At 41.5% G+C, this 26,136-nt stretch overlaps 2 protein-coding genes across 3 annotated transcripts in view; one reads left to right on the top strand and one right to left on the bottom strand.

Annotated features, from left to right (window-relative positions):
• Positions 1–26,136, top strand: part of IQGAP2 (IQ motif containing GTPase activating protein 2) — a 307,112-nt gene that overhangs the window by 214,261 nt on the left and 66,715 nt on the right. For both annotated transcript variants that reach the window (XM_068966679.1, XM_068966681.1), the window contains exons 13-16: positions 280–443; positions 16,012–16,102; positions 20,685–20,852; positions 25,560–25,702. In XM_068966679.1, the coding sequence (XP_068822780.1) occupies positions 280–443; positions 16,012–16,102; positions 20,685–20,852; positions 25,560–25,702 (566 nt within the window). The remainder of the gene's footprint in view (positions 1–279; positions 444–16,011; positions 16,103–20,684; positions 20,853–25,559; positions 25,703–26,136) is intronic.
• Positions 4,195–11,959, bottom strand: F2RL2 (coagulation factor II thrombin receptor like 2). The gene is made up of 2 exons (XM_068966682.1): positions 11,783–11,959; positions 4,195–6,774 (listed from the first exon to the last, which is right to left on the bottom strand). Exons 1-2 carry the CDS (start codon positions 11,844–11,846, stop codon positions 5,702–5,704), a joined length of 1,137 nt encoding a protein of 378 aa, XP_068822783.1. The 5' UTR covers positions 11,847–11,959; the 3' UTR covers positions 4,195–5,701.

Below are 26,136 nucleotides of genomic sequence, written 5' to 3'. Positions count from 1 at the left end.
CAAGAATACTGGAGTGGGTAGCCCATCCCTTCTCTAGGGGAATCTTCCCAACCTAGGAATCAAACTGGGGTCTCCTGCGTTGCAGACGGATTCTTTACCTGCTGAGCTTCCAGGAAAGCCCATGTAAGCCTTAGCTGTAGTTGTTTATTAGCTCTTGCAGTTTGTGTGTATGTGTGGTCTCCCCAGCCCCCCTTTCTAACTCGATCTTTGCTATAGGTGATTCAAGAAAACTTATGATGTACTGTCACTTAAAAGGAATTCTTTTTCTTCATTTTCTAGGAGTTGTAGCTGTGGGATACATCAATGAAGCCATTGATGAAGGGGATCCTCTGAGAACTGTAGACAGCCTGCTGTTACCCACTGCTAAGATTAAAAATGTGGATCCTGACTTTGCCCGGCACTACCAGGATGTTTTATACCAGGCTAAAACACAGAAATACATGGTAAGTCTTAGTAGGTGTGTTTTTTTATTTATTTATTGTTAGTTGTCTATTTTTTATATAGTAGTGTGCATATTTTAATCCCAAAGGACCTACTAGATAACATGGGGAACTGTGCTCAATGTCTCATAATAACCTATAATGGAAAAGAATTCAAAAAAGAATATATACATATATATAATTTCAACTCTGTTTAGATAATAGGTGTGTTTCTTTTAAATTTACAGACCAGTTTGGGGAGAGAGGGGAAGGGGGGAATCCAAGGGACACATGATGCCATTCGAATGGTCTGTCCTTGTCCTCAAGAGGCTTAGAAACTTCCTGAGACAGAGGGCATTCCCACATAAAATCCACAGCAGTGGAGGCGAGTGTGGTGGCCAAGTGTCAAAACGAGGAATGCTCAGAGTGACTCGGAGATGGTTGGGGTTGCTGTGGGCTGGAATCCTAAGACAGGCTGGTGTGGAGGTGGATCAGGAGCAGTTCGCGAAGGGTAAGGACGAGTTGGTTTGATGGGTGGGAGCAGGATGATGCAAGCAGGTAATGGCAGGGCTACATGGGCACCAGCTTGGTTTGTTCTAGGCACAGGAGGAAACTGACCTGGCCAGGTCCCACTGCAGAGCAGAGGGTTTCAGCTGGCCGCAGAGCTCATACTGTGGTTGTGAGGTATCCCGTAGATACTGGCCACCCTGGAAGAACTGGGTGGACGGGAAGAACTGTCTCCTGGTACTCCCTGGGACTTAGCCACTTGTGGCTGCCGTGTCCCTAGGTGCAAATCCAGCCCCAAAGGAGTGGGCATCTTGTTTGTACTGGTCTTTACAAGCCAGGAATGGCCTCATCTGGAACAGGAAGAACATTTTTGGCTATGGCAAATGTTTATTTAGCACCTGTTGTTTGCCACCCGTGATAGTGGGTACTTTATGTATATTACCTAATATAGTCCTCGGAATAAGTCATAGCAGCCCTATGAATTAAGTACCATTATCACCACCCCTAACAGTTGCTGTGAGGATCAGATGAAGGTGAGTTACATGAGGCATCCATAAAGCACAGAGGGTAAGGCTATGCCATCCCAGGGAAGGCTCAGAGAACCAAAGGCCCTACCTTGGGGAATATTTTTCTTCAGCTCTAATGAGGCAATTTAGTAGCATGGAGTGAATAGGATTTACATTGTTTTATTTTTTCACTTTTATTGAGTTTCTATTTTTTTATAGTATGTGTATGTATATATATATATATAAGTGTATAGCATTTGACATGGAGCATGTCACCCAAAAAAAGAGCTTACCTATGAAAAAAAAAAAAAATAGGGAGAATGAGACTCAAGCCAGGCCTTGTGTGCCCTCATCCCAGCTGGGGGAGCAGACCCTGTCAGCGAGGAGGACCAGGCTGCCCCCTGCTGTCCCTACCGATGTAGCTGTGGCCGTAGCACGTGACACAGCATTGGACGCTTAAGTTCTTAGTTTTGGAGACAGACAGGAACCATTTAGATCTTGGCTTTGCCACCGATTAGCTAGGGATTTTACTCAAGTCACTAAAATTCTTTATGCTTTGGTTTTCACATATGTAAAATTAAAATTATAGTACCTACCTTATAGGATTATGGTGAGGCTTAAATGATTACATAAGGTAGTAAATGAATAATATACATTAACACATAATTCCCTATTAACACATAGTTACACTGATTATAATGTATGTATGTATAAGCGTATAGCATTTGACATGGCGCATGCACCCCCAGAAAGGGTTTATGAAATGTGGCTAGTGTTAAGTGGCACCTCGAGCTGCCATGCAGGTCAGCGGGTGGTGTGTTGACGTCTTTGTCACAAAGTCTTCGCTAGACACAAGGCCTGCTCCGGCCACAAATTGGGATCTTCTGCATGCAAAGCAGAGGTAGACCTGGGTTTCTCTGCTGACAACCACATGGGGGGATTGTCTTTGAGGTGAGACTGACTCCACAAACCTTTATAGGCAAGCAGTGGATGTCCACTCCTGAGCACCCCAATCTCAGGACTTTAGGTCCAGGTGCAATTCCACAGCACCTCTTTAGAGCACTCAGAAGCCCCCAGGTGTCTGTGCACCACCGCCTCTCTGTGGGGCCTCCCCTAAGTGTGAAGTGAAAGTCACTCAGTCATGTCCACCTCTTTGCAACCCCACGGACTATACAGTCCATGGAATTCTCCAGGCCAGAATACTGGAGTGGGGAGCCTTTCCCTTCTCCAGGGGATCTTCCCAACCTAGGGACCGAACCCAGGTCTCCCGCATCGTAGACAGATTCTTTACCAGCTGAGCCACCAGGGAAGCCCAAGAATACTGGAGTGGGTAGCCTATCCCTTCTCCAGGGGACCTTCCCAACCAAGGAATCGAACCGGGGACTCCTGCATTGCAGGCAGATCCTTTACCAGCTGAGCTACCAGGGAAACCCTCCTACGTGTGAAAGCGGTGCTCTAATAGTGTAATTAGAGGCCTGAATATGAGCCTAGGAATCTGAGCTAGAGCAGGCATTAAACCACTGTTGACCTATGAAATTAGAAGCTTGAATGACAATATATTGCCATTAACTGAGAGATTAAAGGGCTTCACTGGTGGCTCAGACAGTAAAGAATCTGTCTGCAATGCAGACATGTGGGAAGATGCCCTGGAGGAGGAAATGGCAACCCACTTCAGTACTCTTGCCTAGAGAATCCCATGGACGATAGAGCCTCATGGGCTACAGTCCACAGGGTCACAAAGAGTCAGACTGAAGTGACTAAGCACAAGAGATGATGAAACACTACAGCCCCAAGTGATGAATCTGATTTGGTCAAGTTGCCATCTTTAAAGGCATTTCTCTTTCTCTGCTCCTTCATTTTGACACGTTGTTTTCCCAGCACATTCTCTTTCCCTGGGGAAGAAAAAAAAACACCTGATTCTGTTATTTAGTGGGGGTCTCTCTTTGTCTTTGAACCTCTGCTGTTTTGATATCTGTAAATTTTCAGTTCTGTTTCTCGGGCTGTTTATGTGCCGTACTTTCCAAAATTCTAGCCTTGGAAAATAATAGAGGAAAATTACATTACTGGTATTGTCAATATGAAGTACAGCTTGTGCCAAAGTATATAGTCATTAAGAGTCAAAATGGATGACATCTTAGTTAGAATGCTCAGTTTTATCAAAGATTGAGGACAGTGATATAAGTTGATGAGAATTCTTGGTCCTCGATAACGGTATTTCAGGTATAACGTTGCATACGCACCAGATTCCTTCCATTTCTTGAGGGAAAGGCTGGGAAGTGGGCCTGGCATATGTTTGCAGAGAGCACACTTTTAGATCTAGTCACTGGAGGCAGTGAATTGTGAGCTATTTTTAAGTTGAAGCCTTTTCTTGAGAATTTTGGGAGGCATATGAATTATACACCCCAAAAGTTCTCGTTTACTGCATAAAAGTTAAGTATGCTTTTAACAAGTGAATAGTGTTGAATTTTTTTTTTCTGTAGGTAAAACTGTATTACAGTTCATTATTTTGCAGAAAGCAGTTCCTTCCATTGGGGTTTTTGTCATCTAGAAACTTATTTTATTTTAGTTTTTTTTTTTTTTTGCTTGCTTTGCTTTAGTGTTCACCTTATTTTTACTCTTCATGTAACCACACAGATACTGTAAATGTTCTCTGTGTACATTTTTTTTTTGTAGTCTTAAGTCCAATGAAATAGGAAACTCTGCACACTCACAAAATCAGCATTTAAAATGTCTTTTATTGTTTTGATGGGCACTACAAAGTGTACAGTCAATGCATGTTCCTACAAATTTGAAAATTCATCTCACAATCCTTTATGCCCTTAACCACTAATAATCACCTTCTGTCTGATGTCTAAACTGAGGGAAAGATTACCACAAAATATCATTTTCCCATAAAAACTATGTTTAAGGACAAAAATAATGGAGCCATTATTTTAAACTTATAAGTGACTTCTTAAATATATTCTTAGCTTTCTTTTTTTTTTCTTTTTTGATGTGGCCAACCAGAAATATTATGCCCTGTCATATGGACTACCTTGCCTTCTCAGTATGAGTTTAATTGAATTTCATGCTGTTTAGGTGCCTTGAGATTTTATTATTTCATTCATTCAACCACAGGATGTGCGAAGCATGGAGCCTTGCCCCACAGACCCTGGAAAAACTTGGGGCCTGACATTATTACTAGAAACTTAGAGAAGGAGAGGACAAACCCCTTCTCTACTGCATATGGTACTTAGTAAGTGCTTATGGAATTAACATTTGTATACAAGTGAGCTCTCTAAAGTGCCATAATAGAAATACAAAAAAGTTTTTTGAAGGTTCAGATGAGGAAAATGAACTTCTGACTAGAGAGTCAGGGAAGAGTGGCCCTTTGAGGACTTCGAGAGATGGAAAGAATTAAGGCAAACATATTAGAAATAGCTTTCCAGTGAGGGGCAGGGGCAGAATGAGAAGTGTAGATTATAGAAAAAGGAGAAGCTCAGCCAGTGTTTACATCCCATGCATGTTTTTTGGTAGATAAAGTTAGTGTCAGTCCTGAATGCTAATCTAAATCTTTCAAACTTATTCCAAAGCAGTGAATGGTCAATGGAGGTTTCTAAACTGGGAGATTTGAGTGATATATTCAAACTGGCATTTGGGGAAGATTAATCATGGCAACCCACTCCAGTATTCTTGCCTGGGAAATCCCGTGGACAGAGGAGTGTGTCAGGCTACATGAGATCATGTGTTCATGAGATCACAAAAGAGTCAGACGTGACTTAGTAACTAAACAAGAACAAAACTAACAGTGGCCTGAGAAGTGGAGGACAGGCTGGCAGTGATGAGAATGGTTAGAAGGCAGAGGTGGGCCTGGACAACAGATGTACTGAGAGATACTATACACATAGAATCGGCTGATGAGGCAGCCAGCAGCCTGAGAGTTGAAGGAGGCAGAAGAATTAAAAATGACACCAGATACTAAAAGCAGAGATCTTAACCGCCCCCGCCCCTGCTGCACCCTTGCCCCTGCTCCATCCTCAACCTTCAAGTCATCTAGAGTAGAAACCTCTTAGAAGTAGGGAAGACGGATATTTCAAGAGCTTGAAGTACCAGTCGGGCCGATGTGTCAGTTGCCATGAAGAGAGGAGAGGTATCTTTTCTCCTGCATTGACACTTTTTTTGAAAAAAGCTAGGGTGTATGTAATGCTTTCTTTTGAAGCATTGTGTTTTAGGAGCTTAAAAATGGAGCTGGAGAATAGAGCTCTATGCATAAATAGCTTTCCTTGTTCTCTAAGATGATTTCACCATTGTAAGGTAAGCAGTAGAGTGATCTGTGGTTTTTGACATGAGAAAATAAAGGAATGGATCTAGGCAACTATTCAAGCTACCGAGGCACAACGCTATGAGATAGACAAAGTATAAGGCATCGGTGTTGCTGTAGTAGTAGTTTGCATGGTGAATAATAAGGATGAGATTGCTTGGAGCAAAGCAAATGGTGAAAATCACAAGAGTGAGGAGACTCGCCTTAATGTACCACAACCACCTCCGATCTTTTGCGTTAAGCGTCCAGATGATGGCTGCGTAGCAGTAGACAATGACCAGAAATGGGATTAGGAACCCAAAGAATGCCAAGGAGATGAAGTAGTAGAGCTGGAAGGGTGACGAGGACGCGCATGTGTTGTGGACATCGTGGCAGGTGCTGATGTCCTGCTGGACAAGATAGTACTCCTGCTTCAGAATGAAAAATGGCAGCATGTACAAGAAAACCATTGTCCACACCAGTCCACACGTTAGCAAGGCATAGGTGCGCTTGGGCAGTCCCCGGTAAGTGAAAGGATGAACGATGGCCAAGTAGCGGTTGATACTGATGCAGGCGAGGAGCAGAATGGAGCAGTACATGTTGCCGTAGAAGATGACCGTGGTGGCCCGGCACATGACCTCGCCAAATACCCAGTTGTTCCCGTTGAGATGGTAGGCTATTCTAAAGGGCAGTGTAACACAAAACAGAAAGTCTGCAACGGCCAGGTTGGTGTAGAAGATGGTCATCCGGATGGTTCTGGTCCTGAAGAAGAGCACCCACAGGGTCACTGCATTGGCCGGCATTCCTACTGCAAACACCAGGATGTAGATGGTGGGTATCAATTTGGTACTTAAAGTGCTGCTCAGGTACCCCATGGTAGCATTATTCACATGGAGATTTGAATCAGGTTCTTCAGGGCACTTGATTTTTACGGTTTTGGTGGTTTCTGTCCAGCCTTCTATGGCAGAAAGGGGAAACTCTTCAAAAGAATTTTGGGGAGCTCCACGGAAGGTCTTAATAGGCAAGGTTGGCACTGCCAAGTTGTCTGCATCATATTCCATGCCTGTAATTGAAAAGAAGTATTAACATATGATTCATCACTGAGGGATATCTGTTGTTCAGGAGACAATAAAACTAGATTTCTTATGCTACATAATTTCTGTAATGGTAGAATTTAGGATACTTTTTATTTTAAACAGTCATTATAGGTCAGGTAATCAACAGGAAAGCATTTAATGTATATCATATGCCCCAGCAGCATGCTAACCCATGCAGGAACCCAAACTAGATGACAACTCTTTGTATGTAAGGAATTATAATACTGTAAGAGGAAACAAAAATAGCAGTTTAAACCATTATAGGCTAATGTCATATTGATTATAAACTGTATAGGCATTCAGACAGTATTTAATGGATTTAGGTGTTGGGGCCGAATGTCAAGGAAAAGATGAACATGAGCCAAGATGAAGCAAGGTACATAAAGAGGTGGAATTTAATAGAAGACTAAGAATCTGGTAGGTGATGAGTGGCCACGGGCCAAAACTGTGTCGGCTGATGTGGGATCTGGGAATATCAGATGAGTTGATTTAGCAAATGTTTATTGCATGTTTATATGCCAGTGAAGCACAGTTTGAAATCAATACAATTCCTGTCTTCAATTCTCACACTAATGGAGAAGATGCATAAAAGCACATTCTTATACAAATAAGGTACATCTGGCAGATGAAGTTGAAACAGTAGGTTACAGCCAAATCTTTGAAGGGCCCCTAAACTGTCCTAAGAAATCACGTGCCCATTCACAGTTGCTGAGGTTGTATGCAGACAAAATTGCGGACAGAGGGATGACCACTGAGGTAGACAGCATGATGGCTCCCTGAAGAATCCATGCACTAATGCCTGGGACCTGCAAATATGTTACCTTCTGTGGCCAAAGGGACTTTTGTGGATGTGCTTCAGGATTTTGAGATGGAATGAGCACCCTGGATTGGCCAGTGGGCCAGATGTAATCATAAGACTCCTTATAAAAGGGAGAGGCAAGAGGGCCAAAGTTGGAGATCCTGGAAAAGGCTCTGCTGCCAGCTTTGAAGGTTGGAGAAAGAGCCATGAGCCAAGGAATGCATGTGCTTCGAGAGAGCGACTACAGCAAGAAGACAGGCTCTCTGTTGGAGCCTCCCTGCTGACACCTTGATTTCAGGACTTGTGACCTTCAGAAATATAATACACCCTGTGTTTTAATTTTGTGGAAATTCATTACAGTAGTAATAGAAACTAATATAACCGTGATTTGACTTGTGTTTAAGGTCACTTTGATGACAGGGTAGAGAAAAGGCTAAGAGGGTAAGAAGTGAGAGGCAAAGGGATCTGATTTGGAGGCTTTGTTGTTCAGTTGCTAAATCGTGTCCGACTCTTGCGACACCATGGACTGCAGCACACCAGGCTCTTCTGTCCTTCACTGTCTCCCCGAGTTCGCTCTGATTCATGTCCATTGAGTGAGTGGTGCTATCTAACCGCCTCTCAATCCTCTGCCGCCCTCTTCTCCTCCTGCCTTCAGTCTAGCCCAGCTTCAGGGTCTTTTCCAGTGAGTCAGCTCTTGGTGTCAGGTGAGCAGAGTATTGGTGCTTCAGCTTCAGCATCAATTCCTCCAATGAATATTCAGGGGTGATTTCTTTTCAGATTGAATGGTTTGATCTCCTTGCAGTCCAGAGACTCTCAAGAGTCTTCTGCACACATGCGTACTCAGTTGCTTCAGGTGTGTCTGACTCTCTGCCACCCTATGGACTGTAACCCCCCAGGCTTCTCTGTCCCTGGGAGTCTCCAGGCAGGAATACTTGAGTGGGTTGGCATGCCCTCCTCCAGGGATCTTCCCAACCCAGGGATCGAACCCACGTCTCTTATGTCTCCTGCATTGGCAGATGGGTTCTTTACCACTACCACCACCTGGGAAGCCCCGAGAGTCTCCTCCAGCACCAGAGTTCAAAAGCATCAGTTTTTCAGCGCTATGCCTTCTTCATGGTCCAACTCTCACATCTGTATGTGACTACTAGAAAAACCATAGCCTTGACTATATGGACCTTTGTCGACAAAGTGATGTCTTTGCTTTTTAATATGCTGTCTAGATTTGGAGGCTACTGTAATCATTTCAGCTCAAGTTGGTGGGTTACAGAGCTGGAGTAATGGCAGTGCAGAGGTGAAGATGAACACATGAGACTCGGTAATGAAGGCTCAAAGGGACTTAGCATCTGGAGATGGTGCAAGGGAAGCAGGAAGCAAAAATGACCGGGAGGTTTGTCTTCTGGACAACATCGGAGGAGAGGCAGACGGAGCATGGCGAAGGCAAGGGTTCTGAGGGTCCAACACAGGGGAAAGCTAAGATCTCAGTTTTGAATATTCCTGAGTTCGAATTGCTGGCGCAATATTAGAATGAGAATGTGCCGTGGCAGGTTAGACTTAAATGTGGAATCCAGAATTCCAGGAGCCCACATGAGACGTATGGGCCTTTTAGTCTGGGTAGAGACAGGACTTTGATTTTGTGCTTGAAAGTACTATAGGGAGAGATGTGAGAAGAAATAGCCCAAAAGCAGAATTGTAGGGGAATGCCAGATTTCAAGAGAGGAGGAGACAAAGGCAGAAAAATTAGAAGAGGAAATTGATGATTCAAGAAGTTGGAAATGAAAAGAAAAAGAGTATTAAAACAAATTACGTAGTACAAATTTTTGTCACTTAGTTGGCACATTGATACTAATAATCTTAATTCTTGAGGGAGCAATTTTAAAAACAAAATAAACCGTAACACTCAAACCTGCTTTTCATTATGTAACTCTCCATAAATTAATCCTTGACGTGTAGAGAAAGTAGATTCTCTCACATTTCTAACGTTACCTTAAGACAGGCTTTTATGCTGAATATAAACCTAATACTCATATCGATTTAAAATGCCTTACTCTGCCAGTTACCTCTTTTCACATGAGCTCTGAATTCCTACTTGTTGAATCCTGGAGGTTAGTTAGTGTTTAGCAACCTCGCTCTCCTTCAAAGCCGGCTTCTATTCCGGCTTTAATCTCTACCAGTTCCCCCTCGGGTGAAATTGAAGTCTCCCTCATAACCTTGAGATCACAAAAACTGAATTCGGGGCGTAAGCAGAGGGTGTCCTTGTAAAGGAAGAAAGATTAAAGGAAAGAAAAATTGGGGAAGTGGCTCTCTTCTATGCCTGTGTGTAGAGGTGTGCCACTTGAGTACAGCCACTCAAATCCTCCTGCTCACTTGGGCATTTTGGAAAATTCTCGCATCTGACATCACCCGAAGAGAAGGGTCTTTTCAGGCTGGCACAGAGCTGGAAAATGGAGGCTGAAAACATGCTGTACGAGTTATATCCCTTCAAGATCTGGGAAACCCAGTGTGTGTCTGTTTTTGAGAAATCCAGTGATTGAGCAAGATGTCATGCCTGAAAACCTGCTGAACAGTGACGCTGTCAACAAGCCTTGATTCCATTTGCATGAGAATTCTGGCTCTGATCCCGCTCAAAGAAGTCTTTTACTCCTTAGAGCCTGGTTTTCCTTAAGAACGAATGCTTGTTAAATTGTGTGTGTGTCTTTTCATTTATTTGAGTGTTTTATACAGGTTCATCTGACATGATGTCCCTGAAATGTGTTTCAACCTGAGAAAAGGCTTTGGAGAGGGACTGACCCACAGGGAAGAGACTTCAGCCACTAAACAGGGGGGGTCTTCCTCTCCATTTCTTCCCAACCCCTTTTGATGAAAGCAAAGTCACCGCGTTTCACTTTGCCGCCTTTTTTTTTTATATATAAAACTTTTTACAGAAATGGCAACCCACTCCAGTGTTCTTGCCTGGAGAATCCCAGGGACGGGGGAGCCGGGTGGGCTGCCGTCTATGGGGTCTCACAGAGTTGGACACGACTGAAGCGACTTAGCAGCAGCAGAGTTAATATACAGTGTTGTGTTAGTTTCAAGTGTATAGGAAAGTGATTCTGTTTTATGCATATCAGATATGTAATATATATATATTCTCTTTCCGATTCTTTTCCCTTAAGGTTATTATAAGATACTGAGAATAGTTGCTTGTGCTATACAGTAGGTCCTCGTTGCTTGTTGTTTACCTGTTTTGTATATAATGTATATATGTTAATCTCAAATCCTAATTTATCTCCCCTACCTCATGATCTCCTTACCTTGTCACTCTTTAATTTCCCCCCTTTTCACGTCCAGCAAACCCCACAAGCACCTTGAAGGAACCACCTCTGCAGACTTCTTTTCTTTTGCTCTTCTGCTTGATTTTGGCTCATCCTCTCCCAGAAAGAGCACTCACTCACTGTAACTCCCACACGAGCAACTGCCCTCCACACTGTCCTAAGACCACCTCGGCGATTCCAGCATTTCTCTATAGAGCCTTGGAGTTTTTTTGTATAGTTTTTATCTTCCCTGTTCACTGTCATTTACTCCCATCAGCTCTCTGGCTCCTAAAATGTTCACTGGAGAGTGGAACCCCGACAGTAAGGAGGTTGTCGATACCCCTGTCCCAGGTTGATCTAGAGCAAGCAGGAAATTACAGGCTAACATTGTACTGAGTGAAACAGAAAACACATACTTCTTTTGGGAAATGCGAATTGATTAGCATCAGTAATTACTGAAACCAGACCAACCACACTGTCTTTCAGGGGATAGTCTTGTTTTCCTCATTTGTGACTCACCAGGAGCTATTAACATGGGATATTTTTAAATCTCTTTTAAAAAATGTAATTCTTTGCCATATCAGAGGAAATGCTTAGAAAAACAAAAAACTTTTAAAGAAAATTGATTCTTGATTTAATTGTAGAGCTCTCCTGGCTTGACTGTGCCACAAATTTTTAAATACGAGCAGAGAACACTCTTGGACAAGATGGGAATAGTGAACAAACTATATCTCTTCACGTCCATGATTCCCCCTTTTTATAACTAAGATTCCACTCTGCCTTTGGGGGTGTGCAGTCTGTGTGAAATGTAAAAGAGATTAGATTCAGTTGACTCTTGGGACACAAAGTAGCAATCCCACCCGACATCATAAGGAAAGATCTTACCGCTTTGACAGGAAGCAGGCGACAGAAGCAGCGCTCCAAAGGCTGCAAAGACGACGGCTCTCATCTTGATCGGAGCCGCCTCTCTCTAGTGTGCGGGACTAGGGGGGTTCACCTCGGCTCCATGCGCCGGCACCCCGGTTCTCTCTGTAGGACGGGGTTCTGCTGTGCTCTGTGGACAGGAAGCCCGCCCGGGTCCTCTGCAGGGAAAGGGTGTGACAGCATTCGTGCATGACTCAGGCTGAGCCTCTGAGCGTGTTCCTTATCCCTGGAGAAAGTCGTGAAACTCCTCCCACCACTCACAGGCCATTCTGGGCAGAAGCTGTAGTTCCTGCCCCGTGTATTTGTGTGCATGGAATGAATGCAGATAAGGGCAGAGGTGAGCTGGAAACAGATGCTTAGCAGCAGTTAAATTTAAATCTGTTCCTTATCTCATTTTTACCCACTTTAAAGATAAGGTTCCAGGGTGCCATTTCTACCTAGTAACTGAGCTGTCAGAAGTTATCTTTTTCCTTTTCCTTTCAGCTATTTCAAATCTTGTTGGATTCATTATGTGATTGTAAACTAAACGAATCTCGGAAAGCAAGGTTTTGTGTTTTTTTTTTTAAGACATTAAAGTTGTTCTAAGTGCTTGATTAGTTTGAAAATTCTCCTTCAGTGTCACATTGGTCTGAATTTGTCATCAGTGCTTGGCCAAAGCTTGGTTTCATTGTATTTTGTTCTGCCATAGGTCATCATATTCTGAGCCATTCAATAATTCTATAGGGTCAGATAAGTAGGGATCTCCCCCAAAGAACACTATTTAATTAAACTAAAATCATGGCACAGCATTTAAGATTCAGAGAACTCCCTTTATCCAACGGGTATTGGTGAGCAGGTTTACAATGAACTTTTTTCCTCAACTGTTGTAAAATATACATAGCATAAAATTTGCCATCTTAACCATTGTTAAGTGTACAACTCAGTAATGTTAAACACATTCACATTGTTGTTTTCACATATAAGCTTTGCAGTAATGTTAAGCACATTCACATTTAAGCTTTTATGTGTAGTTATATTCTGGAGGATATAATTTAATATGTAGTTAAACTGCATTATAACGAATTTTAGCTAACAACACTTAAACACTAGACAGCCCAATAGCTTGTTGACTATAAAAATGCAGCAAGAATCAGAAAATGCAAATTTCATGAGACTTAAGGATAAAGAATAAGGTGGGAGGAAACTGATCTGTGTGAACTTTTCACATCTTATCACACCAAGAGCCTTACAGTCAAAAGTCAGTGTTTAACATGTATATTACCATGTGTGAAATAGATCGCCACACGAGGTTCCATGCATGAGGCAGGGTGCTCAGGGCTGGTGCACTGGGATGACCCTGAGGGATGGGATGGGGAGGGTTGTGGGAGGGGGGTTCAGGACAGGGAACACATGTACACCCATGGCTGATTCATGTCAGTGTATGGCAGAAACCACTACAATACTGTAAAGTAATTAGCCTCCAGTTAAAATAAATAAATTAATTTTTTTTTCAAGTCAGTGCTTAATACTTCAGCCAAATAATACACAATTACCTGGTAACACAGTACAAACTGAGGTAGATTTTAAATTATTTACAATTTTCTAGGAATCCTCTAAATTCAGGAATTTATTACTTGATTTTCAGATGGCCTACGTTCTGTTGACTTAATCCATCTGTAACTCGTATATTGAGCCTGGCTTTTTAGCTGGAAGTAGAGACTTGAACAGGCTTCCCTGTTAGCTCATTTGGTAAAGAATCCACCTGCAATGCAGGAGACCCCAGTTCAATTCCCGGGTCAGGAAGATCCCCTGGAGAAGTGATAGGCTACCCACTCAGTTTTCTTGCATTTCCCTGGTGGCTCAGATGGCAAAGAATCCATCTGCAATGTGGGAGACCTGGGTTCGATCCCTAGGTTGGGAAGATCCCCTGGAGGAGGGCATGGCAACCCACTCCAGTACTCTTGCCTGGAGAATCCCCATGGACAGAGGAGCCTGGAGGGCTACGGTCCATGGGGTCACAAAGAGTCGGACACGACTGAGTGACTCAACACAGCAGAGACTTGGCCATCCTATAAACACCCTGTTTCCAGTCTTCCAGTGATCAATTGAAAGGAAGACCTTACCCTGGTAGGCTTCAGTTTTTCCTCTTGGCTTTGCATTTAACTCTAGCAACCCTTCCCTGCAGTGGGTCATGATTTAACTGTTGACTTAAATTATTTTGATTTGCAAAGTCCTCTTGGGTTTAGCTTATAAAACTAATACCTTCAGCTTTGAAATGGATTGTAACTTTCTTCTCATCTGAATAAAAGTTTGTATGGTACATCTTCTACACTGGTAAGTTATAAAGAAATTTGGTAAATACCCTTCAGAGGAAAAAAAAAAATCTAAGAAAGAAATGAACTTGTGTGGAGCTTAGTTTTTAGGCTGTACCTGGGGGAGTGGTTGGGTTCTCTTTGGCTTAGAAGCGGAGGAAAAATACTTTCTGTTCCCCTGTCCCTTCACCCTCTTCCAGGTCTCAACTTCCCATCTTGCTTCCTGTTTGAACCTTCCACATCCATTCTCCCAAAAGATGGAAAATCTTATTAGCATGTGGTTCCCACGTGGCAGATCCAGCTAGAGGTGATTGTGGAAGCAGGAACCAAGCCTTCATCCATGGTCTTCTTTAATCTGGGGGTTACAGAATGAAATAGCAGATATTTTGTCTCATTTTCAGAGCCCTTTCCCCACATATCATCTCTTACTAGGCTCTGAGGGAGACAGAGTTGAAGCCTGCCAAAGATGCTGGTGCATGTTTTTTCTCCTTCCTGCCTCCCATCCTTCTTGAGTCCTACATGATGGAGCTTGCTTCTGCCTGGCTCCAACGAACCACCCTCCGTTCATCACAGTCTTTCTTTAGGCTATCGCACAAGTAGGCAGATATTTTCAGGTTTTTAAAATGAAATGTCTCATCTTCTCTAAAATGCTTAATTTCTACCAATAACAAAATTTACTTGTAATCTTAAGACACGTTTATATGAAATGCAGTTGCTATCTGGAAGCCTTCTTTATTTACATTGTATGCTGGCACTACCTTTGGGGTAAAATCAGAATCATCCCTTAAAGTAAAAATGAGGAAAGGTAACTCAGTACCTTTCTACTGCTGCTTCCACTTCCTTTCTGAAGCTGTCCTTAACAACTTGGTCTTTTCTTCCGCTGCATCTCAACACTCCTAATACAAATTCATCTCTTCTTGGCTAGTTCTAAGCTATCTATCGCTAATATCGCTGTGATCATGTTGTCTTATAGGTTTTTATTTTTCATCACGGTTGGTTACAGGATATTAAGTGTAGTTTCCTGTGCTATATGGTAGGGCCTTGCTGTTGATCCAGTAATTATCATGTTTGACGCACCTGCCTCCTCTGCTGAACCATTAGCTCCTCGAGGGCCATCACCGTGCTTCTATCGGAATCCGCTGGGTCTTATTTTTGTCACTGTGTCTGATAAAATCCACGTTCATTTTTTCCCACAAATTGAAAGTGTGCTGTGCCCCCCTGGGCCACCTTGGGAGCCACAGATACTGAGTGATTGGGGGAGAGAATATGTGATTGACCGGAGTAGTCGGAGAAGGCTTTCTTGGAAGAGGCGGCATTTAAATTAAGGCCTGAATGATAAGAAAAAACCAACAGCCACACACCTGGGATAGAGCGATGGGATCTGAAGGAGGCGGGTGTGAAGGTCAGGAACAGTGAGTAGACGAGGGGGAGATGAAAACAGAGCGATGAGCAGGACCAGATCCTTAGATGCCCACAGTCTGTGGGAAGCGGGTGTCGTTTCCTTCCAGCTGCTGGAGAGAACCTCTGAAGGAGTTTCGCGGAGGAATGATGTGATGCGATGTCCTTTTTGGGAGGAGTTACCTGGTTCTCGGTAGAGGGCCGCTGGGGTGGAAGCTGACGTGGAAACAACAAAAGCAAATAGGAGATCGATGCGGCTGTCAAGGGAGCGATGATGGAGGGGGGTGGACCGGACTAAAGAGGTGGTTGTGCAGAGGGGAGAAGTGGTCCCATTTGGAGTCTGTTTGGTCAGTAGCTTGTACAGTGTGTGGCCATGCTGGGTTGTTGCTAAATAAGAGTTCATGGAAATTTTAATAAAGTGGCTCCTAAAAAACCATTGTTAATTCTGTTTCATCATCATTCACTGTTTTTTTTTCTTTTATTCTGTGACCACGTTCTCAGGACCCTCAAAGTGCTTCTAAAATTCTTTGGCTGGATGAGATACAGCATGCCGTCAACGAGGCCAACAAGGACATAAACAAAGCAAAGCAATGTAAGCCCTCACCGCCTCCTGCTGCCGCAGCTCATGCTTACATCTGGCTATCCCCCTGAGCTTCTGTTTTAATTCCTTAATTTTTAAAAGTGTGCCATTTTTTTCTGAAAAGATACAGACTCTCACCTATTTTAATTCTTGAATTCATATTTATACAAAAATAAGATTGATTGGTTGCACTGGTTTTCACAGTGAAGTACTATTTCCAGCAAAATCTGAAGTTGTAGCTGAACCAAGTCCAGAAAGCAGAAAATAATTTCTCAACTCTTAAATTTATAGTATAATCAAGTCGTTTTTTATCTTGATCCTTAGAAAGCTAGACCATCCTGCTTAATAAATGCCTGTCCTCCCTTCCATGCCTTCTATTATCATATCATTTTTCAAAGAAATAGAACTATATATTTTTTCCCTTATGGAAAAAAAAAAAAAACTACATATATAGCCATGTAGTTTCTCTGGAAAGCAAGTATCTAGTACTGTTTGACTATCTCTACATGCATTTATATGGAAGAATAAAGAGAGATTTCATTTAAGAAATAGGCTCATGTAATTGTGGAGAGGCTGGAAAATCCAAAGTCTGTCAGGCTGTCTGGCAGAGGCCAGGGGACAGCATTTAATCACCAAAGACAAGTGGTTGTGGTTAGTATAATGTTAATAGATAGCAGGGTTGAAGCAATAATTAGAAAAATCTGACACAGAGACCTATGGAACTTGCTAATTGATTGTGGTATTCCTAGAAGCAAAATAGACAGTCTACTAAATTCTTACTTGATTTGTACAAGTGGAAGAAGGGTTCTAGGTCAGGTGAGTGGAAGTATAACTTGAATGATAAACAGAAAGTCATGGTCCCTCCATCAATTCCCGGACTTGAGCCATTTACAGACCCAGAAGCCCTTGAATGAATGAGGGACTGGGTTCCCTTGGGAAAGGAGCCTGCTACGTTACCAATATGTTACATCCTACTGTGGTGACTGTGCTTCCTCCCAGGGAAGGACACAGTCAGACTTTGCAGAGATTACTGGACACTGTCTCTGAACTGACCCGAATTCCAGGAGACCTGAAACTTCACTGTGGTCTGCCAATCGGGGATGGGCTTATGGAGGTCAGATGATCAGTGGAGTGTTGCTCAGGTTCATCTCACAGTGGGTTTAGTGGGTGCTGAGACCCACCCCCTAGGGTTATTTCCCCAAGTCTGAAATGCATAATTGGAATAGACATACTTAGCAATTACTGGACCCCCCACTTTGGCTCCCAAATAATAGTTTGTGTTTTTTTTAAGCATCTATTTTCTTAGAGGATAATAAGAAAACTCACATGGCGATCGGGGTGATATGCTAACACTCTCCATGTATAAATAACCTATGTAAATTAAAATAAGATTCCTAAAATTGTAGTTCATTAACCTGTCCATTCATGACATAATTAGAATCTATCCTGTTGTATCAGGTCATAGAATGCTTTTGAGATACCTAGTCTTGCTCCAGAAGATATGCTTTGAAACGTTGCAGGCATTTGTGAGGAACATCTGGTTTTTATTTCCTTAGCCTGAAAAATATGTGTATTTCTCCAACCTGAACTCTTATATCCTTAGGATCTTTGAAGTCTCTCTGTTCAAACATTCTAATCCTTAAGAAAAAATAAAATTAAGCTGTGTACACAAGAGATTTAAATTTATATATTAAACTGAAGGCATCCGTAGTTTGAAAAATACACTTTTAAGAAATCATATTGTCATCAAAGCACTCAAAAAGACTAAAAAGGTTATAGTTTTTCTCCTAGAGATCAAACCAGTTTAAAAGTTATTTTATTCCTTTTTTTCATGTTGTTCTTATACTTGACTTACAAGTGTTAAGTCCGATCCTCTTGAGACTCACAGTTCTGTTTACTGTGATTGTAAGAGATTTTCTCAAATGTCTGAGATTTGTGTGTTCCACACTTGCACGTTTAAAATCCGTTCTTCTACTTCCATCCTGTTCCTTAGAAGAGTTGATATAGTGTCTCCTATGATTTATAACAACAAAAAGATGTTCTAAAGATAAAAACTGCCTATATTCTTACACTGAGATGAGAATTTTCCTGTGTTTTCAACAAGGAATTTAATCTTACTTTTAAAATCACTCTTCATCCTTTGTATGAAGACTTGAAAACAAATTCTGGTCACATGTTGCAATTATCAAACCCACTCCCAGATCATTTGTTGGCCCATATGTTTGACCACAGGCAAGATTTGAAAGGGCACAGTAACTCAAGACTCCTTGCTTTTGGCCCGATGTCCATTTTCACTGGAGCATCTTGCTTTCTGCAAGTAGGTTTGTCTCTACTTTTGACTCCTTAAAGCAATGTCGTTCAGCCGTTATCCATGATTGTACCCTAAGGAGTCTTTCTAGACTTTTTTCCCCCATGGTGCTCTTTACCATGAAATTTCAGTACCACTAATATATACCTGCTTATGTGCCACATGTAGATATGTGCTTTTATATATAAAGTTTTGTTTTGTTTTTTTACTTTCTCTTCCTAAGAACCAATTTTTACCCTCCTGGGGGGTTATATCACCTATTTTGAGAATGCATGCCTTAGAGAAGCCCTTCTGGCATGTGGATTAAGGCATAAATATATTTTTGGATCTTAGGTTTGGAGGAGGTTTCTTCATTTGTTCCGTAGCAGAAACATACCTGACTTTCTGGATATCCTTTATGTGTCATTCCCAGCTCTCTGGAACTTAATTGCTTAAGGAGAAAAGCAATCAAAATAGATGTCTCAAAGCCTGAGCACAGAACTGAGTTTTGTCAACTCAGTGGAGACCTCGTGGACAGCTGCTTTGGGTCTGTTTATTCTTATCTTAGGCATAAGTCTTACCTGTTGGTTATATCTCTACCCAACTCAGAAGCTATGATTTACCAAGAAGTTAGGTGTTTTGGCTGCCCTATGCAGGCATTCAAACAGGAACAAGAAGTGATAACTGACAGTGGTGTTAGAGGAAAATTAAGAAAAGGAGGAGTTTGGGACCATTTATTGCAGGAGCAAAGTAGCCCAACACCTCCATAGTCTTTGAAAATATCACATTATCACACAATATAATTTTGATGTCATAAAGAATTCTTCTGGCAGCTCTCAGCAAACATTAAGCACCAAAAATGTACCAGGGACTGTGGGTAAAATGATGAGCAGGACTGTTCTGTTAGATTTTTCCCCAGGTCTTTAGTTTTCATGGAGCTGGATTCTGTTAAGATGAAGGTTGGTACCTAAAAGAGTCAGCTTCAGTCATTTAGAAGATTAACCCATGGACCCACTGCTTGTACACCAGTACATGTACTTGAAAGAAATGTATGCTGCCTTCGTAATACCCATCTTTTAAGGCAAATAGCATTTCACTGGGTTTGATAAAGCTTTTCGACATAACTCATGTAAGGATCTTTTGTCATTTCCTTGTTCTCTCCTCTTCTCTGAGATCACAGATTTCTCAAACACCAGGACTGCCTTTTTCTCCTACTAAGCTTTCCTGGAGAAGAGGAAAGCGGGCAGCTTCCCCATTCCCCTGAACTTCTGTGTCTGAAAGGACCCACCACTGTAGCTTTTGTTCAGCAACAACTGGAGTTGGCCACTGGAAGTCTTTGCCCTTCGAGTAGTGCTCCTCCAGATTGCATGATTGGACTCATAGGTGTCAAAAGTCAGACTGTTTTTCCTACCACATCAGCCTTCACAGTTCTATGCACATCTGAATGTAATTTGATGACAGTAGTATACCGTTTAGCATTTGTATGGCAGAGTTTGACATGTCTATTAAAAAGAAAAAAAAAAAATCTTTCTCCTCTCTCTTCATCAAGATGTTTTTTCATCTATAAAGTATTTTAACCTGGTTTCTTCCATTTTTTTGTTCTACCTTTCTAACCCAGTACATTTACAGATTGTGAAGACAGTAGGTCCATTGGTGGGGCCAAAATATTCTTACCTAAACTAGATGGTAAAGAATTCAGCACATTATCTTTCTTTAGGCAACCAAGAGTCGAATGTGGTTTTGTGGAGAGGCAGACATTTGAAATGGGATCACATGCTTTCTAGGTCTAAATTGATTCCAGAATTAAGTTTCTGGACTCCACTGCACATAGCCACCAGCTATGCCCGTTGCCTTTCTAGAACAGTCATTCAGGTTGCTAAGGACAATCTTGAAAGTATACTTGCACTGTACCAGAGAATGTCAGGACTTCTGCGGCTTAGATAGTGTTTCACTTATTCTAGTATAAATACATGTTTTCGTAAAGCTTGTTCTCACATACTGATTAACGACCCGCATAAGGGCTGCATGTCTGCTGTCAACATATGTCCACCCTGTTTCACAGATCACCACAGTGGGCAGAACCTAGTGCCTTGAGAGCATACAGGAGTAATGAGGAAATACTGCTCCTGTGGATTTTATTCCTCTTAAAACCTGAACAGTTGATGACTATCTTGAGTGTATGCAGTATATTCTCTCAAAGGGTAAACAGGTTTAATGCATTCCTAAAAGGTTGACTTATATCTTTGCATGCCTCTAGGATGAGTAGCAGATAATTATTAACAGAAACATTTCTTTTTCATTACCCAGGGGTTACACTGGTCGTTGATGTTAATCAGTTTTTGGAGAAGGAGAAGCAAAGTGATATTTTGTCTGTTTTGAAGCCTGCCGTCCGTAATACAAATGACGTAATCCCTGAATGTGCTGACAGGTACCGTGATGCTCTGGCAAAAGCAAAAGAGCAAAAATCTAGAAGTGGTAAGCGTCTTCACTGTTTAGCACAAATTAAATAGCACTTTGAATATGATGACTTATGTGGTATTGTGTTATCTTAGTTTTGAGACAAATAATTGCTTTCAAATGAATATTTCTGAATGTTTGTCATCTCTGGCAAGGAAACTTTTTAGTGTTTCTTTTCCTTTTTTGTCTTTTGGAAATCTGTGATTAACTTGGTGGCTGTGGTGGGTGCCATATACTTGAGAAAATACAGTATTACAAGGAGATTTTGCTTCCTATCAGTTTTGCCATTGAGCCATCCCTTCTAGTGGTACAAACTGATTTTTACACTACTATATCTCTCCATCCTTTTTGAAACAAATGATATGTTATTGTGCGTTTACTAATGTACATTAATACATTATTAAGTAGAAGTAAAGAGTAATCTTGAAAATATAAAATGAAATGCAGCAAATTGGTCTGTATTATGGAGAAGGCAATGGCACCCTACTCCAGTACTCTTGCCTGGAAAATCCCATGGATGGAAGAGCCTGGTAGGCTGCAGTCCATGGAGTCGAGAAGTCAGACACGACTGAGCGACTTCACTTTCACTTTTCACTTTCATGCATTGGAAAAGGAAATGGCAACCCACTCCTGTGTTCTTACCTGGAGAGTCCCAGGGATGGGGGAGCCTGGTGGGCTGCCGTCTATGAGGTCGCACAGAGTCGGACACAACTGAAGCAACTTAGCGGCAGTAGCAGCAACCTTGGCATATACTTGCTGCTGCTGCTCCTCCGCCTATGGGATTTGCCAGGCAAGAGTACTGGAGTGGGGTGCCCTTGCCTTCTCCAATCCATGAAATGTTAGCTCTGGGATCATGAGTTTAGGACTCATTTTTCAGATTTAGAAAATCACACTGATGGCATTTTGGACAGAGGGAGAAAATGACAAGTCCAATGAGGCTAATTTTTGGCAGAGAGAGCCCATCCTCTCTTTAGTGTGATAGATTTTTGTTGAGCACTTGCTGTGTCCCACTGTCAAGGATTAAGGTGTCTCCTAACTCAGGCTGATGTTTATTTGTACCATATGTACATAGTATTTCTCATCTTTAGAAAATTGCTTTGACAATATATAGCCTTAGAAATGGAACTTGAGGGGAAAGAAAAACACCTTTTTTTAATTCACTGGAAGTCTATCCAGAGCTACCCTGTGTACTTATAATTAGCCTGATGTATTTCTAACTTGGGAATTCTACCCTCTGATTCAGAGCATTTTCTGATAATGAAATGGGAATGGGGCTGCTGGCCATCCACTCTCACTTGCTGTCTGATCACCTTGAGCCTCTCCCTGCTCCCTTCACATCTCTTCGTTGGTTACTATAGTGCCCCTACCTCATCGTTTATGAAGAAAGACTTGTACAACTGTATTTATGCAAGGGGTGGTTTTCTTAGAGATGACTCATCATAATTTCAAATCCTTGGCCCAAACTTAGTTTCGCCTTCTCTTCCCTAAGCTTGCCTACTCCTCTTCCCAACTCCCATGTTCTGATCAGCAGAGAAAAAAAAAATGTCCCCAGATAGCCAATTTAGAAACCTAGAAGATACCTTAGATTCATTTTTTCTGGAAAAAAATAAAAGTTGGGACTTTTTAGAGATTATCCTGAAGCCATAGATGGATTTGAGGCATATGCCATCTTAATACTAAGTCTTCTGGTCCGTGTACCATGGTATGTCTTTGCTTTTGATTAGGTCTTTACTTCTTTCAGCAATGTTTTGTAGTATCCCGTGTATAGGGCTCGCGTTACTTTATTTGAATTTATTCCTACCATATTTTATCATCTTTGATATCATTGTAAATATTTTCTTAATTTCATTTTGGGGTTGTTTGTTGCTAACATATAGAAATACAGTTAATTTTTATATTGAGATATAATTCACATACCGTAAAATTTACTCTTTTAAAGTGTGCAATTCAGAAGTTTTTATTATACTCCCGAACTTGTATAGCTAACGCCACTAGTTAATTCCAGAATATTTTTCTTATAATAAATGGAGCCCATTTCCCATTAGCCATTGTTCCCCACCCCCAACTCTCAGCCCCAAACAATCACTAATATACTTTCTGTCTCTCTAATTTTTCCTGTTCTGGACATTTCATATAAACGAAATCATACTGTGTCTGACTTCATGTAGCATAACGTCCTCAAAGCTCCCTCATGTTGTAGCCTGTATCAGCTCCTCATTTCTTTTATGGCTGATAATATTCTGCTGTATGCATAGGCCACATTTTGTTTATTCATTCATCAGTGGATAGAACTGGGATTTTTTTCCTCCAGTTTTGGCTATCCTAAGTAATATTTATGTGAACATTTGTATGCAAGCTTTCATGTGGACATATTTTCATAAAATTTGTTTTTGATGTTGATTTTGTATCCTGAAACCTTTATTCTGATAGCTTTTAAGATTCCTCAGGCTGCCACCTGTTTTTATAAATAAAGCAATCCAGCCGCACTCATTAATGTGTATGTCACTGTGTCTGGCTGCCTTCATGATACCGTGAGAGCCAAGTAGTTGTGTGAGAGACCTGTAACACACAAGACAGAAATTACGCTCTGGCCCTTTATAGAAAAAGATTGCCACCCTCTGTTCTCAGAGGAAGAGGAGAAGCTTTCTAGGGAATTAGAGACCAACTTTCGTTTTCAATAGAGCTGTGAACATTGAGGGTGTGAACAGGATGCTGTGAACATTGAGGGTGTGAACAGGATGACTTATTCTTACCTCTTTCACCTCTGGTTCTAGGCTGTCTGTTTGTCCCCAGACTCAAGTGTTCACTCTTACATAGATCACTTAGCCTTAGAGCTCAGTTTAGGTCTTACATAGGTACGATTTTGTCTGGAAGGCATCTAGAAAGCATGTTTCCATATAGAATGCACATCACCTCTTAACTCACTGGAATCTTTCTCTGTTGTGCTTCCTTAAAGGCCCATAATTAGTCTTTTCCCTCAGTTAACAAACCCACTATGTGCATGCATGCTAAGTCGCTTCAGTCATGCCCAACTCATTGCAACCGTATGGACTGTAGGCCACCAGGCTTCTCTGTCCATGGGGTTCTCCAGGCAAGAATACTGGAGTGTGTTTCCATCCCCTCCTTCAGGGGATCTTCCCAACCCAGGGGTCAAACCCACTTCCCTTACATCTCCTGCATTGGCAGGCAGGTTCTTGACCACTCGTACCACCTGGAAAGCCCCAACAAACCAGCTCCACTTCTTAGGAAAAATCCTTGAACCCTGTTCCGGCGATGTCCTCCTCAGCCTTTGACCTGACTCTAAACTCATACTTGACGTGAAAATGATAGAATTCTCCTTTTCTATTATTCACTGACATCCCAACCCAAATAAAGCTTTATAGTGCCAATGTGGTTCACTTTTAACCAACTAAGAACTTTTTACTTCTCAGTTCTTATGAAAATAAAAGATATCCATTTCCACCATTTTATTTTATTTCTTTCCTTCCCACTGAGAGAGTTGCCTTAAAAAGTGTTCAATCTTCTGAAAACATTTGTGAATCTGATGATTTTTGGTGATTGAAAATATTTAATGATTACTTGTGATCATCCATATTTGACTGTACAATATATTTTCTAGTAAACCAGCATTTCTAAACATATAATAGTTGTCTGATTGGCCATTTGAAGAGATATGTATCTCTCTGTGTATCTGGGCATCCACAGAACAGTTGAGAGGCATTAAAAAATCAACTGAAGAATCAACCCACTTTAAAGGGCCTTAAAGTTATCTTTGCTTAGTTATTTGAATCCATTTAAATATTCTTTGAGGGAATTCACTAGGACTATGATTTACCTATAAAGGCAATTATTCTAGTGCTCACTTGGCAGCAGTTGGCTTAGCTTGGTCTGAAATTTTTATTTTTATTGTTGTTTTTAGCTCTCTGGTCTGAGACAAGAATCGTAACCATTCAACAAAATAAATAGATTGCTAAGTCTATTTTGCTGATTGCAAATCTATTTTGTTGACTGCAAATATTCTTGACCAGTTTAAGCCATGACTGCTATAGATGTTTTTTTTTTTTTTCTAGTATTCTCTCCCTGAGAAAATTAAGTCCGTTCAACATTTTTTTCCTCCTGTGTGTATGGTTTTGTAGAACAAGATGAGTCAGAGGAATCAGGAATTTTCCTTTTCCCTTCTTAGTGACCTGAGTGGTTATGTATGCCATTTTGTGCTTTGAATAAAGTTGTCTGCAAAGATGAGTCACTTCTGCTTTGGTTTAAGGCAAATGATTAAATAATGGGTCCTCCTTAAATAGCGGGTCACAGCCCTTGTAGGCCACTCCTTTTCAAAGAAGTTGCTGGAAGACATTCTAAACAAAGAGGATTCTTCCTCATGGGTCTCCCCGTCGACTTGTGGTGCTGTTCACATCTGCCTGGTGTTTCCCTCGTTTAGTTTTCCTTCTTGCTGGCCATGTGTGACTCCCTTAATCCTCATGAGAAATTTGACATGCAGAGCTACCATTAGACGTCACTCTCCTTTTACTTTGGTTTAGTAGGGAGCTGCCTTTGAATACACAGAATTCATTCCATTTTAATGACTCATTGCTAATGATTTTAACTCAAATTATCTGAATGCCTGGTGGAAAACATCCCTGTTCAGTGATTTTACTTTACTGAAGAAACTACGTTAATGTTAAAAGTTTCCACGCTCCTCTCTAGAATTTAACAAACCTTTTTCTTTAGTGTCTACTGAAGGTTCATGGCTTAAACTCACCCTGCAGGAGAAATATGATTACTACTACAATATTGATTCAAAAGAGAGTTCCTGGGTCACACCTGAACCCTGCTTGCTTAAAGAATCATGGCTCATGGGAAAAGAAATTGAGGTAGGAGTCTGCTGTTTGATGGGAAAATGTACTATATAAAGATAACTGTGATTGCTTTTCTATTTTAGAATCAAGGAATTGATGGGAAGAACTGATTTATTTGAAGGCTGGATATGGAGTAAAGTCTTCATGAACTGCAGCGAGGTGTGGCTGCATGGTTACTGATTTCTAGAATGTCTTCCGTATGTCAGAGCAGCACCGCAGAGCAGCAGGCAGATAAAGCTCTTGCAGATTATATAGGATGGCAGATTATCCTAAGAAATCAATCTTCAGTTTTTCCTTGACACTAGAGCTCAATTAGTGGTAATTCCTTGGTTGTCAATATTCAAGATGTCTTATTTCTTTCCCCCACCTCAACCTATAACAGGGAGCAATATTCTTGAAGGAATGTTTACCAAGATTACTTTGGACTTGAGACCAAAAGTTGGCCCTAG

The sequence above is a fragment of the Capricornis sumatraensis genome, chromosome 2, assembly GCF_032405125.1.
Source record: "Capricornis sumatraensis isolate serow.1 chromosome 2, serow.2, whole genome shotgun sequence".
In the NCBI taxonomy this organism is placed as follows: domain Eukaryota; kingdom Metazoa; phylum Chordata; class Mammalia; order Artiodactyla; family Bovidae; genus Capricornis; species Capricornis sumatraensis.
Note: the sequence above shows the minus strand (reverse complement) of the source record. Positions and strands in the feature narration are given on the sequence as shown.